Below are 16,169 nucleotides of genomic sequence, written 5' to 3' on the forward strand. Positions count from 1 at the left end.
ATTCACCTCACCGGCTTACTTAAAAGTAGCGTTTTTCTCCTTTTTGTTATTTGCCTTCCCATCCCTTTAAAATCTTCACTTCTGCCTTTTTTTGGGTCTTTTTTTTTTTTTTTTGGAGGGATTTTTTTTTTTTTTTAATGAGTGTGAGTGATAATCTTTGTCTTTAATTTTTTTCTCCTTATTTTAATTGTTTAAGTTATTTTTTGTTTTTTCTCCTTTATTTTTTTTTAATTTGATTTTTTCTATATCAAATAAGATTGACTTAGTATGCTCCTCACATTTATATCTATCTTTTTTTTTTTTTATCATACTAATTAAATTAAATGAATTTTTTATTTGAATATGTAAATTAAAATATGCAATCTTAATTGATCACTAATATTAATAATATGATAGATTAATTAAATAAGCTCTTTCAAAAAAGAATCATTATATAAAGAATTTATCTAATTTAAATTATTTTTAAATTTAAAAATTAATAAATTTTATAAATCACTATAAACAAATTGTTCGATACTGATACCAAATACAGGATAGGATTATTTTTTCTCACATCTCATCCCATTCAGTCCAAAATAATAATTTTATCTTACCCTCGTACCAAACAAACCTTAATAGTCTACGCATGGCTCAAATTCCTATTGTTTTCACAATTAATATCTTCTTTTTTTTTTCCCCTTCTTCAATCAAACTGATTGATCTCCATTCAATTGATAATAATCAATTTGGTTGATATGATATTAATTGTGCAAACGTCATGTCAAATACAATTTAATCCTTTGATTTCAGAAATATGAATAACATTCTTTTAAGTTTCAAAAAGTCATAATGTTTCTTCCATCATATCTTTTGAATAATATCATTTAATCTTCTTTAGAGGCATTGATTGTAATTTTAAAATCTTAAAGAATTAAATTATAATTAGTGTAAATCTATTATAGATGAAATATACCCAAAGAAAATATTATTATTCCATTAGAAATGAAGTATCAATAAAATATATATATATATATATTATAATTTAATTAACTATCATTAAAGGGTTTACTTTTCAGTATGTAACTCATGGGGTAATAGAAATTTTTTTTTTCCTTTTTATTTGTATATTATTCTTGAATTGATACAGTTTTGAGATAAAAAGTAATTATCTAGTTGAGTTAGCTGTATGATCCTGATTATGACTTAAATCTCAATCCTAATTAATTAGGACGACAAAACTTAATGGGTAGTCTATATATTGACATACAAAATTAACTGATTAGTAAATTTAATCACTCACGACAAAATAAAAAATAAAAAAATAAAAACAAAAATAGTGACATCGAAAAATTAAAGAAGAGACACCATCATCATAACTAGCTAATGCTATAAATGCAATTGCATGAGAAGGGTAGTATTGTCATTTCAAAAGAGTTTGGTCATAAAGCATACAACAAAAAAGATGGATTAGTAAAGTGTTAATTGGAGAACTTAGAAGTATGGAATCCACAAATATATAACTTCTTGGTTTTTTTTATATACTTTACTCAGTACTAGAGGCAGTAGAAGCTATGTAATACGCTACGCAAAACAGCGCATGAACAAAACACAGAATCCCTCCGATAGACAGAAGATGATGGTGGCTGAAACCGCATGAACCTCTTGATCTGTTGTTTGACAAAGTCCCTATCACCAGCATGGACAATCCAATAGCCAATATGATCCTGCTCATCAATCACACCAAAACGCAAAGAATAAGGGAAATCAACGACATGATAGTGATGATGATGTTGATGATGAGTCATCAGATAAAATTGATTGACAAAGGCACAGGTGTGTACAGCTACTGCTATGGACAATAATGGGCCGAGTTATGAAATGAGTTTGAACTTTTGACTCAGCTACAAGAAATTGGGATATATTTATCTCTAATTGACACCATATACATACCAGGTGAAAATGAAGCATGCCACTGAGAGTTGTCTATTAGGGGAAGCCTTTTGAAGCTCTTCTTGAGAACAAAAGCAATTACACCCACCAAGCAAATTAGCAATAATATGAGCTAGACCCAAAAGTGCTGCTGCAGCTAACCCTAGCTTGAAAGCTTCATGGCTTGGGTCCCTACACTCAAATATCCACAGCCTCAAGTGCTTTACCTGTTGCAAAAACAGGAATTTAAAAATGATAGAAATTAAAAATTAGCTTAATATAACATGAATAATACTATAAAATATTTGAATGCGTAGGAAGCAGTATTAGGTATCATATACCAAGCGCATATATATATATATGTATATATATATTATTACTAAATTATTGTCCGATTGAGAAAATCAAATGGACATACCTCATTCTGTGCGATCTCAGCTTTGATGCCAAGAATCCCAGCTACAATGTCAAGCGCCACAATCAAGAGGCAAACAAAAATACCTCCTGCTTTAACCATTTTGATCGATCTCTCTGTTTTTTGTTGATGGTGATGAGTTTATAATTAGTTGATCAGAGATGAGGAAGGAGAAGGAAAATCAAAAGAAAAGACTTGGAAGAGGAATCTGGAAGAGGAATTTATAAAAGGTTAGTAAAGCAAGTAATACGGGAATGGAAGATAGATGGGATAAGTGGGTAAAAGCTTCTTTTCTCGCAAACAGTGGTGCAAAAACAACTTTATTTTGCTTTTTGGGTTTTCTTTCTCTTTCTTTTCTCTTCAGTCTTGGATTCCTTTGATTGGGGAAGAAGGAAAGTAGGGTATAAACCAGCACATAGAAGAGCGTGCACTGCATAGGGCATCTAAACATCCTTGGCCTCACCTGGATCAATCATCTAATCTTCAGGACTCTTTTTTGACTTTTGTTTTTCAGATTTAATTTGGAAACCATTAATTAATTTTTTCATATTATAATCCTCTGATAAGAAGCAATATCAATCAAAATTTTAAAAATTAAATTACATTTATAAATAACTAACAATATCTTCTGGACAGAGACACAAATAATATATTTACTTAGATTTTCAATTCACATTGGTTTTGGGATGGTGTCCAGAAGTTAAAGCATTAAGAAGAGTCTGTTGTATGCATATATGTCGGCAAATTAATTCACGATCTTATTGAATAAAATAAACTGCTGTACCTTATAAAATAACATTAAAAGAAAAAAAAGGTGGAATAGTAATGAGAATAAAGTGAAAAGAGATTAATTAGAGGCTTATGTTTTTGGCCAGAACCAGATAGACCCATGCCATTCTGATCATGGCACGTCAAATGAGAACCAATCCGTTAGGGGCAACTGGTGGAGTGGGAAAGAAGGAGCACCATGGTGTGATAATTCAGAGGAAAAGAAAAGCTTGTCAGGTTTCAACAAATTGGAAGTGAGTATATTTTCTTATGTTTACACTTGACTCTTCGAATAGACAGCTGTCACCTGTAGGTAAAAGCTAGTAAAAAAAGGCTAGACCCACCCATTGATTAACATTTTATGAAATTCCATATAAAAATTTACAAAGTTAATTATTTCTCATTTGTCTCCTTAACATTCATCATGATCCTGATAATATATGGTTTATTATGAGAATTGACCTATATTTCTTTTTAATTCTCTCTTAATTTTTTAATTTTTTAATTTTTTCCATGAGAGATTTAACATGAGTTAAACTTTAAAGTGAGGTAATCAGTAGTCAAAATGGCTGTCTAATATTCTCTTAACATCTCAGCATCTAAAACTATATATATTTTAATAACTTAAATAATGCATTATCTATTTATAGGATTTATATTACTATCACATCATAGGAGGAAGGAAACCGACCAAATTGAGTTATTTACGCATATTATTAAGGTTTTGTGACTTCTGTCTATTTTGCGCGATCCTTTTCACAATTGTCCATGTATAAATATATTTAGTCAAAGGGAAAAATGAGATGAACCATAGAATAATCCTAAAAATTGTCATCAACTTGTTTTTTTATCATAAATAAACCTTCCACTTTGGAGGAAAATTCTAAAGTCCTCGAGGTCTTTCTCTTGCTCCCGCATTTATTGCCCCACACAACTTTACGACTTTTATTTACCTAGTGGGCCCCAATCCTCTTACCTACTCGTCTCATCTATGTCTTACAATTTTCCTCCTGAAGACAGCAACCTCATAAATTTTAATCAGTTTGGAAATTCGTCATAGACATATTGGGTACCTCACGGATAGACATACTTGATGATACAATATATTCTTCCCATTGTCACATTTTGATTTTTTTTTTTTTGTTTTTTGTTTGCCAAGTTAATTTTCCTTTTGTCTCTTACAACCTTGCAAAAATTTAAGGGACCCAAGTTTGAAAATCTTGATAAAAGTTGAGTTGGACATCAAAATGTCGAAGTATTTCAATGCAATAGGACCAGCGCCATATACCTCAATAAGATCAAGTTTAATAAGCCCAACAAACAAGAGGACAAGTTAAGACATATCATTTTTCTGGTGATAGACAAGTTAGCCATATCGACTTACCCAACATAAGATAAGAACATTGTTTTTTTTTTTTTTTTTTTTTTGGGTAGTAAGATCATAACCCATAAATATGGTCAAAAAAATTTAAAATGGAGGAATATGCATAATATATTTACAAGTAAAAGGAATTTGGCCCATTGCATTTCTTTTAGAGGGTTTAATGAAATATACCCCTTCCGCTTCCCTTTCAAAATTTTTTTATCTACTCACTTATACCTATTTTATCCTCAATAAAAATTAAAAATGACTTGAATTTCCTTTTTTTTCCTTCGAGAAGCCCACACCACAATCCCAAATCCTTGCATGGTTTCCTTTCTTCCTTCTTCCTATAGACAATCCTATTGAAAACAAAAGACCACCTCCACCTCTGCTGCTTTCTTCCTTTTCCATGAAAGAGCATCCCTTAGCTCAGGTTAGGATTTGTGTTTTTTAGTCATAAAAATAGAAAAAATAGCTTAAGTATCACGTGGATATTGCTGTGTATATTTTAGATTTGATTTTCAGGTGGTGTGCTTTGATTTTATGGTAAATTTAGGACTCTGAATTTTATGGCAAATTTAGGATTTTGAATAGATTAATTTGGCTTGGAAACTGGTTTAAAATTAAAATTTTGATAAATATATGTTGAATTAAGTTTTTTTATGGAAGTCATTATAGACTAGCTTTTGGGAGAAATTGATATCGAGTATCATTTGAAAATGAAGAGACGAAAAAAAGAGAATCCAATTTGGTCGAAAAAGATGACTAGAGGTGAGAGATTCGATCGAGATAGAAAACGAGTCTGAAACCCAGTTTTCTGTAAATGGGTCAACTAGCCGACCCGACTAAGCTTGAAGATGAATCGTACGACATGTCATCTAGCTTGGACAACATATTGTTTGGCTTTAACAACATGTTGTTTCTCCTGGATCATATGTTGTTTTGATGATGTCATTCTTTTTAAAAAAATTATTATTATTATTATTTATAAAATTATAATTTATTTATTTTTAAAAAAATTATTCTTTTAAAATAATTATAATTTTATTATTATTATTTGAAAATATTGTTTTCTAAAGCTACATAGTTATATATATATATATATATATTTTTTTTTTTTTTGGTCAATTATGATATCTTTTAATGAATATGGTAGATCAATATGTAGATTTGGCAAAATCTCACACGATATAATAACATGATATGAACCCGTACGATAATTTGTAGGTTTGGGTTGATGATTTTGTTTCGGGTTTATATCAGTGTTATCCAATAAGACTCAATAAATTAGCGGGTTTTAATAGATGAAACATGATAATACATGTTAAACCCATTAAAAAGGGTATTTTTGTAATTATAAAGTTTTTATAATATCAAAAATACTTAATTTACGGTTAAACATATATTTATTTTATTTTATTTTTTTAGTGTAGTTTTTTTAAAATCTAAAAACAAACAAGTCTATTTTCAAGATTTTTTTAAAAACATCGTTTTATCATTTGAAAGCTAAGTCAAATTTGAATTTTCAAATTTGTATATTTTCTTAATGGGTTAACAAATCAGGTAACGAGTTACATGATAATTTAATGAATGTATTTGGATTTATCTCCATGTGAAAGCTTAACGGATCGTGTTTAGGTTGACCAAATTTCACATGAACATGACATGATACAATACGAATACGATTCAATATGACACGTTGCCAGGTCTACCAATATGCATTGTTTTGATATGTTTTCATTCATTTTATAAGATTCATATATATGATTAAAAGAAATTAAAATAATTTTAATGAATATACTTATTAATAAATGTGTTTAATCATTTTTTATGCTATTTAATTGATTCATAAGTAGTTGTATATATATATATATATATATATATCTATGAACTTCAAATGTGGATAAAAAATTATTAGTATTGTCATTTATATTTATAGTTTTTTTTTATTGGTTTCATTTATATATATATATATATATATATATATATATATTTTATTTTCAATTTAGGATTGTAGTTATTTATATATACGTATATGACTATATACTTAAATGTAAAAATAAAAATTAATTAGTGTTGTCAATTTATATTTTGTCAATTTATATTTATAGGCTGTACTTTAAAATGGCATTAAAGAAGAACCTGTGATCTCATTCGAAAAAGGAAAGTATGAAGCTACAACCCAAGAAGCACAGTGGAAGCACGTCACCACCTTCCTCGAAACGTCAACAAACTTTTAGGATACAATCCCAATCGAAGAAGGAAAGCACTAAGTTGCAATTCCAATTCACAAAGGAAAGCACTAAAGTTACTCCTCCAACCAAGCTTCTAGCCATCCCAATGTCCTCTCTCCCATCTAAAATTGTAAGTTTGATACTTTTTTATATATCTTGATGGGTTGAATGTGTGGTTTGGTTCAACGCTTAGCTCATACATGTTTTACTATATTTATTATAAATATATAAAATCATGAGATTTTAATACACATTTATAAATTCTGTGAGAGTTATATAAGTTTATCAATAATATGTCTTTAACTATTTATTTATGAATGTGGATACTCATGGTAAAATTCTCCAGATGGTCTTCGATAACTGCCAATGTAACACCCCGTCCCAAAGTACAACGAAAATTTTCCAACTTTGACCGAGGTTGACCGTTGACCATTGACTTTGACCGTTGACCGAAAGGATCAAAAGTTGACTTTTTGACTCCGATGGAATTCTAGGTTGACTGAGGTACCGTTACGAAGGAGTTCGTAGACTAGTAGCACGTTGAAAACGGAGCTACGGTTTGAAAGTTATGGGCAAAACAAGTCGAGGTGCAAACTGTCCAAAAGGTGCTGGGAGTTGACTTTTTATGGTTGTAGAATTTTGCTTTGACTTTTGTGTGGTTGTAAAGTGCTCGTTGATACGAGTTCATAGACTAGTGGCATACTTAAATTGAACATCTGGTTAAAAAGTTATGGACATGTGAAGTTTTCCTAATACTGTAATATTTTATTATATCTGGCTTAAGTGAACAGTGACACCACGTGTCGACATCTGAAAGGTCCACGTGGGTGAACAGTGTCACCCACGGTGTCTTTTATTTTGGTAAAATGGCGGGGGAGGAGAGAGAAAGAGAGAGAGGAGAGAGAGAGGGAGAGAGAAAACCACTGGCCGCCGGAGTTACCAATTTTTCCGGCCGAATCTTGTCACACGCGGTGGCCAGGCAGGAGCGCCTCTCCATTCCCGGCCAACCCCCAAAATTTCACAGCCAACCGACCGGCGATGCGTCCTGACCGGAGCATTTTCCGGCGACGGCGATGTTTCCCCTCCACCACCGGCCACTACCGTTTGACCCATTTCCGGCCATTTTCAGGCCACACGCGCCAGCCACCCCTCACCACCTCCTCATTTCCGGCCAGCCCACCAAATTTCACGGCTACCGGACCTCCGACACGCCGGGATCGGAGTATTTTCCGGTAAAGGGTCGAAAATCTTCAAACCCAAATCTCTTCGCCGTTCAGCTTCCATTCTTGTCACTGCTGGTCTCGTTGAAACCCTCTCCCCTCGATCTACAAAACCCCCAAAAATCTCAGCCATCGGCCACCGGACGACCCGGCTGCGGCGACGGTTGCCGGTGACCGCGGCGGCTCGCCGGAAAATCCAGTTCCAGCGAGTACCCAGTTGCACCGCCAGCCCCTCTCCACTAATTCCGACCTCCTGAATCCAAATCCGGTGTCTTTTTCCTCCAATTTGCGACGGTTTGAGAGAATCGAAGAGTTGAATCCCGAAAACTTTCTGGCGAGATTCCGGCCACCTTGGGTCCGATCTCCGGGAAGTAAGATCGGATTCGTAATCCTCGTTACTCAAGCTTCGATTCGGTATATTACTCGTCAATTTTGGTTAACGTTTGTGTTTAACCCCCGGGTATCGGATATTATTTATCCGAATAAAATATTAATTTATTTGAGTTATGTAATGTTGTTGTTTTAGGAGCACGGATGCGTCGTGGAATTGATCCCATGGAGGATCTTGGTTTAATTGCGTGCTCCAGGTGAGTGACCCACCTTTAAAACTATTTTGGGGTGATTAATTATATTTATTTGATGTTAAATTGATATATGAAATTATGTTCATGTGGTGGAAATTTAATTATAATTGTGGAAAAATATTATTTTATAAGTACGTATATGTTTATTGCTGCTAAATGAAAATTTGGTTTATTAATGGATTTTTTTTATCATTATTGTGATTTAATTGTATTATTACGCATGAGCAAGGTATTTTCATTAATTAATTGTATATGGATTTTTATATTATTTTTTGGACATGATTGGTTTAAATATTTTAAGGAAAATATTTGTTTAAATTGGTGGTTTCAAATTTAATAATTATGCCCTTGGAATATTATTTGTTGGACCTCGTGTTACGAGAAAAATTATTTGTATATTGTTATCGGTGGTTTTGTACCGGAAATGTTAAAGAAAAATGTGGGATGGTGAATGTGAAAAATGGTATAATTTCCACGGTAAATTTTGGAAAATCGGTATGGTAATAATAAATTTAATAATTGGTTTTAGACGCACTCATACAGTATTGGTGTTCTGACTATATATGTGATTAGCGAGCAAGTTATTATGTCTCCTGTGAGTTGCCATTGGACCGAGGGCAGGCAAGTTTGATATTGGTCATAGCCGCCCCCCTCCGTGGCCGGGATGACGGTTTCAGCAGCGGCGCTGTCGGGACGCCGAAGCGCCGTATGCAAGTTTCTTTCTTTAACCTCCCCGCCAGTCAGTGCTCGGGACGCTGGGTATCGAAGGGCATCACTGGTATATGGTGTGGTGCGTCAAGTATAAATTTTCAGATAGAAATTTCAAACCCTAAAGTGTTCAAAAATTATTTATTGTGTTTTATTACATTTTATTTATAATTGGGTTATTTAATTATTATTTATTAAATTAACGATTCCTTGGTTTTGGGCATAAGGATAATCAGGTTTTGCGAAAATGTTTTAAAAGGGAAACTTTTCCAACCGAGTGAATGGTGAGAGTTTTGAGAGAAATATTATTTTCAATTAATTATTATTTATTTATTTATTTATTCTTAATTAATCAAACGTACTGTGATTATCTTTACTATTATATTTATGCAGTAGTTAGGGTCACTCACTGAGATGATTAGCATATCATATTTTTAAATTCCATTCCCCTAGGTCCAGGTTGGGAGACGTTGATTGTCCGGGGTGAGCCCGACGTCTCAGTTCATTGCCGAAAGTCCAAGAAGCATTTCTTCCCTTTTTCCTCTTCATCTTGTATTACTTCTTTATCTGTCATCATATTAATTCCACGTTTATTTGTTTAATGCTCTGTATACTGTATTGGACATGTAGTTATTATTTATGCACTGGATTACTGTTATTCATTTGGAGTGCTGTAAATTTGTGGAATCAACTTATAGTATTGTGGGAGGAATAAGGGGATGAATATAGAAGTGCGTTTTCAGTGCAGGAAAATTGTGGTAAGTCCAACCCTTAGGAGAGGTTCTGCCGGATTTTTCATTGGAGGGTCCGGTAGGGTTTCCCTGGGATCAGGGCTTGTCTAGGGTTCCGGTGAAGAATTTTGGACGGATCCTGACAGCCAATATGTCATTGTGATATATATATATATATATATATATATATATATATATATATATATTTTATAGTTTTTTGTAGCTTGATTATTGAAGGCTTAATTGGAAATACCATTTGTGTAATAATGTCAATGCGTATGTGTTTGGATTAATTTGAATATATTATTGTCAAGTTGGGTGTAGGAATGGCAATTTAACTTGCATGGCCCAAAACCCACCGCGCACTACCCCTAACGGGGTTGTTTTTCCCCGAAAAATCTAGGTTGCTGGGCGGGATCGAGCTAGTAGACTAGAACCTGGAATGAGACCCGACCGATCCCAGGGAATAATAACCCCGGCTCGAACCCGACTTGATAAATATATATTTATTATTATTTTTATATAATTTAATTTTTGTAAAATAAAACCCTTGAGAAAAACAACCCATTTCATTTTCTTCTTGCGGCCATCTTCAGTCTTTACCTTCACGTTCAAAGCTTCACCTTACAAGCTCACAGTCACACTCACAACTGCTGCTACCACACCATATCCACCGATCCAGACCATTCACCAACTCTCATCACCTTTCACCTTCACCGGCTTCAGCTACTGTCGCTTGTCGCCCAAATCTAGACCATTCACCAAGTTAGGAGGATCTTTTGTCTCTGATCTTTCCTTTATTTCCATTTTTTCCTTTTTTTTTTCTTGTCTCAATTTTTATTTCATTAGGGTTTAGTCCTTCAAATTAATGTATATGATATATGATATGGAGTTCAAAGTTGATATCGCTAATTTGAACAAAGGGTATGCAAAAAAGAAAAAACAACCAAAAAAAAAAAAAAACTTTTCGTTTTCATCCTTGCATTCTCTTTGCAGCAACCGCTTCCCTACGAGTTGGATCTTGCTGCTGCTTCTTAATACTTGTGTAGACTTTTGAGATGAGAGGGAAGAAATTCTCATACTAATCTGAAAAAGAATTACAAGTCTATTTAACATAGATGTGGCTGGCATTCCAGGGAAATTAAATTCCAATGAATAGTTAATGGACTGATCCTATTTATTAGGAGATAAACTAAATAAGTAAATATCCTAAAATAATGTAAATCTTCCTAATTAATTAAATAAAAAATCTGCTCCTTTCTACACTCCCCCTCAAGCTGGGTTGTATATGTTATACAATCCCAGCTTGGAACTGAATTCTTCAAAACTGGTCCTTGGAAGTGCTTTGGTGAGGATATCTGCTGTCTGCAGTCTTGTAGGAATGTAGGTCAATTGAACTATCCCATTGTTGACCTTCTCGGAGATAAAATGTCTATCTATCTCAATGTGTTTCGTTCTGTCATGATGAACTGGATTTTTGGCAATACTGATAGCAGCTTGACTGTCTGAAAGCATTCTTGTGGTATTTTTAGTGATAGCTCCAAGTTCGCTAAGTAATCTTTGAAGCCACATTCCCTCACATATACCTAGAGCAAGTGCACGATATTCTGACTCAGCACTGCTTCTAGAAACCACTGATTGTTTTTTGCTTCTCCATGTCACTAGATTTCCCCACACATATGAACAGTAGCCAGTTGTAGATCTTCTGTCAATTAATTCTCCAGCCCAGCTTGCATCTGTGTAGATCTCTATTTCTCGGTTTTTGCATTTTTTAAATAACAATCCATGTCCTGGTGTCATCTTCAAGTACCTCAAAATCCGATACACAGCTTGTAGATGATCTTCTGTTGGATTGTTCATGTGTTGACTTGCCACACTAACTGAGAATGCAATGTCTGGTCTGGTATGTGAGAGATATATCAATTTTCCCACTAATCTTTGATATCTTCCTTTGTCCACTGGAGTACTCTCTTCACTTATCTTCATCTTCTTATTGGGATCCATAGGGGTATCAATTGGTTTACATCCAAGCATGCCCGTTTCATTGAGTAAATCTAGAATGTACTTCCTTTGAGAGATAACAATCCCTTCTTTAGATCGAGCAATCTCCATCCCTAGGAAATATCTAAGAGGGCCAAGATCCTTAATTTCAAACTCAACAGCCAGCAGTTTCTTCAACTTGATAATCTCCTCTTCATAGTCTCCAGTTAGGATAATATCATCAACATACACAATTAGGATAGCAATCTTCTTCTCAGATGAGAATTTCACAAACAATGTATGATCAGCTTGACATTGTTTATATCCTTGTGAGACTATTGTTTTGGCAAACCTATCAAACCAAGCACGAGGTGACTGCTTTAAACCGTAAAGTGCTTTCTTGAGTTTACATACCATTCGACTGTTGGAGGAATTCTTTAATCCTGGTGGTACTTCCATGTATACTTCTTCTTCTAGATTGCCATTTAGGAATGCATTCTTGACATCAAGTTGGTGTAGTGGCCAGTCTTGATTCACTGCAAGGGAGAGTAGAACTCGGACTGTATTAAGCTTGGCAACAGGTGCAAACGTCTCTTGGTAATCAATACCGTAAGACTGCGTGAAGCCCTTAGCTACCAAACGGGCTTTGTACCTTTCAATGCTGCCATCTGCCTTGTACTTAACTGTGAATATCCACTTGCACCCCACTGGTTTCTTCCCATGAGGAAGCTCTGAAAGTATCCAAGTACCATTGCTTTCTAATGCCCTTAGTTCTTCTTCCACTGCCTGCTTCCATGCTGGAATTCTTAGAGCTTCTTGAATAGAGTTTGGAACCTGTGTATGATCAAGAGTAGAAACAAATGCACTATAGGGAGGTAGTAGCTTCTCATAAGTAACATAGTTTCCAATGGGATGTTTTGTGCATGATCGAACACCTTTCCTTAGAGCAATAGGCAAGTCAGAATTATCAACAATAGGACTAGTGACCTCATGATTTAATGGATCCATACCTGTGCAAATTTCTGAAGCAAGAAGAACCGGTGCCAGTTCTTGACCTTGCCTAATTTGTGTAGTGTGCTCCATATGCTCAATAGGTTTCCTCCTCTTTCTAACATATACTTGAAGTTCCTGCTCATTGTTGGTCTCTGGTAGCTGTGGAACAGGTTCGGGCTGGTCTGGTTGGGCAGGTTCGATAGATTCAGGTAGGGCTATTTGAGTGTTTTGAGGTTCAGGTAAATTCATGGAAGATTCGAATTGTTTTGATGAGGATGAGAATGGGGTTATTGGTGATTTTTGAGGATGATGAAAGTGAGAAAATTGAGAGTGAGTGTCTTGTAGAATGTTCCAAAACTGATAATGCTCCCCCTGAATTTCAGATTTGGAAAAGTAGGACTGGTGCTCAAAGAAAGTGACATCCATGGAGATATATATTTTCCTAGAAAAAGGTGAGTAGCACTTATATCCTTTTTGATGGGATGAGTAACCTAAAAAGATACACTTGAGTGATTTTGGATCAAGTTTGGTTCGGTTATGTTGATGAATATGAACAAAAGCTGAACACCCAAAGACTTTAAGTGGAAGATCTGAAGTAAATGATTTAAAGTGAGGAAAGGATTGTATAAGAACCTGACGAGGATTTTGAAATTTTAGAACTCGGCTTGGCATTCTGTTGATGAGATAGGTGGCTGTTAAGATAGCTTCCCCCCAAAAATATTTAGGAACATTGTTGGAGAACATGATTGATCGAGCCACTTCAAGTAGGTGTCTATTTTTCCTCTCTGCTACTCCGTTTTGTTGAGGGGTATCTACACATGAGCTCAAGTGTATAATGCCTTGTTCTAAGAAATAGGAACCAAGAATAGAATTGAAGTACTCTCTGGCATTATCAGTTTTTAGGATCTGAATTTTGCTTTTGAATTGAGTGTTAATCATTGAGTGAAAGGATCTGAAGATTGCCCCTGTTTCTGATTTTTCTTTCATGAGAAAGGTCCATGTGATTCTAGTGTGATCATCAATGAAAGTCACAAACCAACGAGTTCCATTTATGTTTTTAACTCTTGAGGGTCCCCAAATGTCACTGTGGATCATAGAAAATGGATATGAAGGTGTATATTGGATGGTTGGATAGACATGTCTAGTGTGTTTAGCAAGTTGGCAGATTTCACAATGATAAAAATTTGAACTTTTATTACGGAACAAGTGAGGGAACATCTTTTCAAGATACACAAAGTTTGGATGACCAAAGCGAAAATGCCATAGCATAACTTTATTTTCATCTGAAAGTGACACAGAATCAAAAATAGATTGAGAGACACAACTGGTAGAAGGAACTTTTTGATGAAGTGAAGTACTTTCTTTGAGCAAATAGAGTCCACCACACAACTCAGCACTGCCAATCACCTTCCCCGAATCCACTGCCTGAAATTCACACAAATTTGGATTGAATTTAGTAACACAATTTGAATCACGAGTAAGCTTGCTTATGGAAATCAAATTACACTCCAAGTTTGGCACATAAAGAACAGAAGAGAGAAGCAAATCTTCTGTCAATTGTATTGTTCCTGTTCCAGCCACTTTAGAGAGTGAACCATCTGCTATTCTTACTGTAGAAACACCATAAGTTGGCTTATAGTGCTGAAAAATACTAATATCACCTGTCATGTGATCGGAGGCTCCCGAATCGACTATCCAAGGCTTTGATTTTGTCACATTTGTAGTGTAGGCAAAGGAGAGAGTACCTTGGTGAGCTAACATACTAGCATGCTGCTGTGAAGTTGTTGGAGTCGATTGAGAGGAATTAGAAATCTGGCCAAATATCTTCTGCAATGCATCAAGTTGCTCCTTGGTAAAGGGGCTGGTTTCGGCATTGTTGATATCATCTGATGTTGTAGCAGCATGAGCGCGGCTCTCACGATCATTCCGTACGCGATTAGGCTTCCAATCTGCTGGTTTTCCATGTATTTTCCAACATGTTTCCTTCGTGTGCCCTGGTCTCCTGCAATGTTCGCACCACGGCCTTCCCTTTTTCAGTTTGTTATCTTGAGAAGAAGTATGTGTGTAGAGGGCTGAGCCTTCCAAGGTTGGAACAGTGCTGTTACTTATCATCATTAGTTTCCTTCGGCTCTCCTCCCGTCGAACTTCTGAAAACGCTTCTCGAAGTGTAGGCAGGGGTTTAATTCCCATAATTCTCCCCCTTACCTCATCAAGGTCTTTGTTGAGACCAAGAAGAAACTTGAATGTTCTCTTTTGTTCAACAATTTTCCTGTACAATGCAGCGTCATCAGGACATTTCCAGGAATACATCTCAAACATATCAAGATGCTGCCAGTATCGTGTGAGGATATTAAAATATTGAGTGACATTTAAATCCTCTTGCCGAAGGTCATGGAGTCTGGTTTCAATTTCAAACAACTCTGAAGTATTTTCTGAACTAGAGTAGGTTTCACGGGCTGCTTCCCAGATCTCGTTGGCTGTCTTGTAAAGCAGAAAATTTTCTCCTACTTCGGTGGTCATAGAATTGATTAACCACGACATAACCATGTGGTTTTCTGTTTTCCAGGTCCGATACTTAGGATCTGATTTTTCTGGAATGGAGATCTCGCCTGTGAGATATTCATCCTTCCCTTTGCCACAAACATACATGAGAACGGATTGTGACCATTGAAGAAAATTATGGCCATTAAGTCTGTGATTTGTGATAATAAAGGATGAATTTTCTTGAATGTTGGCTGAAGGAATTTGCTCAGATTTAGTCATGGTAGTGAGAAGCTAGCAACAAAAGAAACCAGGCTCTGATACCATGTAGACTTTTGAGATGAGAGGGAAGAAATTCTCATACTAATCTGAAAAAGAATTACAAGTCTATTTAACATAGATGTGGCTGGCATTCCAGGGAAATTAAATTCCAATGAATAGTTAATGGACTGATCCTATTTATTAGGAGATAAACTAAATAAGTAAATATCCTAAAATAATGTAAATCTTCCTAATTAATTAAATAAAAAATCTGCTCCTTTCTACAACTTGGGATATTTTTCTCTTTATCTTTATCCTTGACAGTAATGGTGCTTTTAGATGCCTTTGGCTGCGTTTTATTTGTGGTTAGGTAGAACTGTTCTATCCCAGTCATTCTTTGCTCAAGCTGCAAGTGAAAAAGAATACTAGTCATACACTTATAAAAGAACATATTAATTATAAAAAAGGGGAGAAAAACCGCTCCGTCCTGTCCCTGATAGGGGGAATCTTTGTCCCAGCCCTG

General features: G+C 34.9%; 1 protein-coding gene across 1 annotated transcript; it reads right to left on the bottom strand.

The window, feature by feature from the left end:
* Nucleotides 1–1,352: 1,352 nt before the first annotated feature.
* Nucleotides 1,353–2,757, bottom strand: LOC125421923 (protein VASCULATURE COMPLEXITY AND CONNECTIVITY). The gene is made up of 3 exons (XM_048472070.2): nucleotides 2,327–2,757; nucleotides 1,930–2,135; nucleotides 1,353–1,703 (listed from the first exon to the last, which is right to left on the bottom strand). Exons 1-3 carry the CDS (start codon nucleotides 2,423–2,425, stop codon nucleotides 1,523–1,525), a joined length of 486 nt encoding a protein of 161 aa, XP_048328027.1. The 5' UTR covers nucleotides 2,426–2,757; the 3' UTR covers nucleotides 1,353–1,522.
* Nucleotides 2,758–16,169: the final 13,412 nt, after the last annotated feature.

The sequence above is a fragment of the Ziziphus jujuba genome, chromosome 4 (genome assembly GCF_031755915.1).
Source record: "Ziziphus jujuba cultivar Dongzao chromosome 4, ASM3175591v1".
NCBI classification, from domain to species: domain Eukaryota; kingdom Viridiplantae; phylum Streptophyta; class Magnoliopsida; order Rosales; family Rhamnaceae; genus Ziziphus; species Ziziphus jujuba.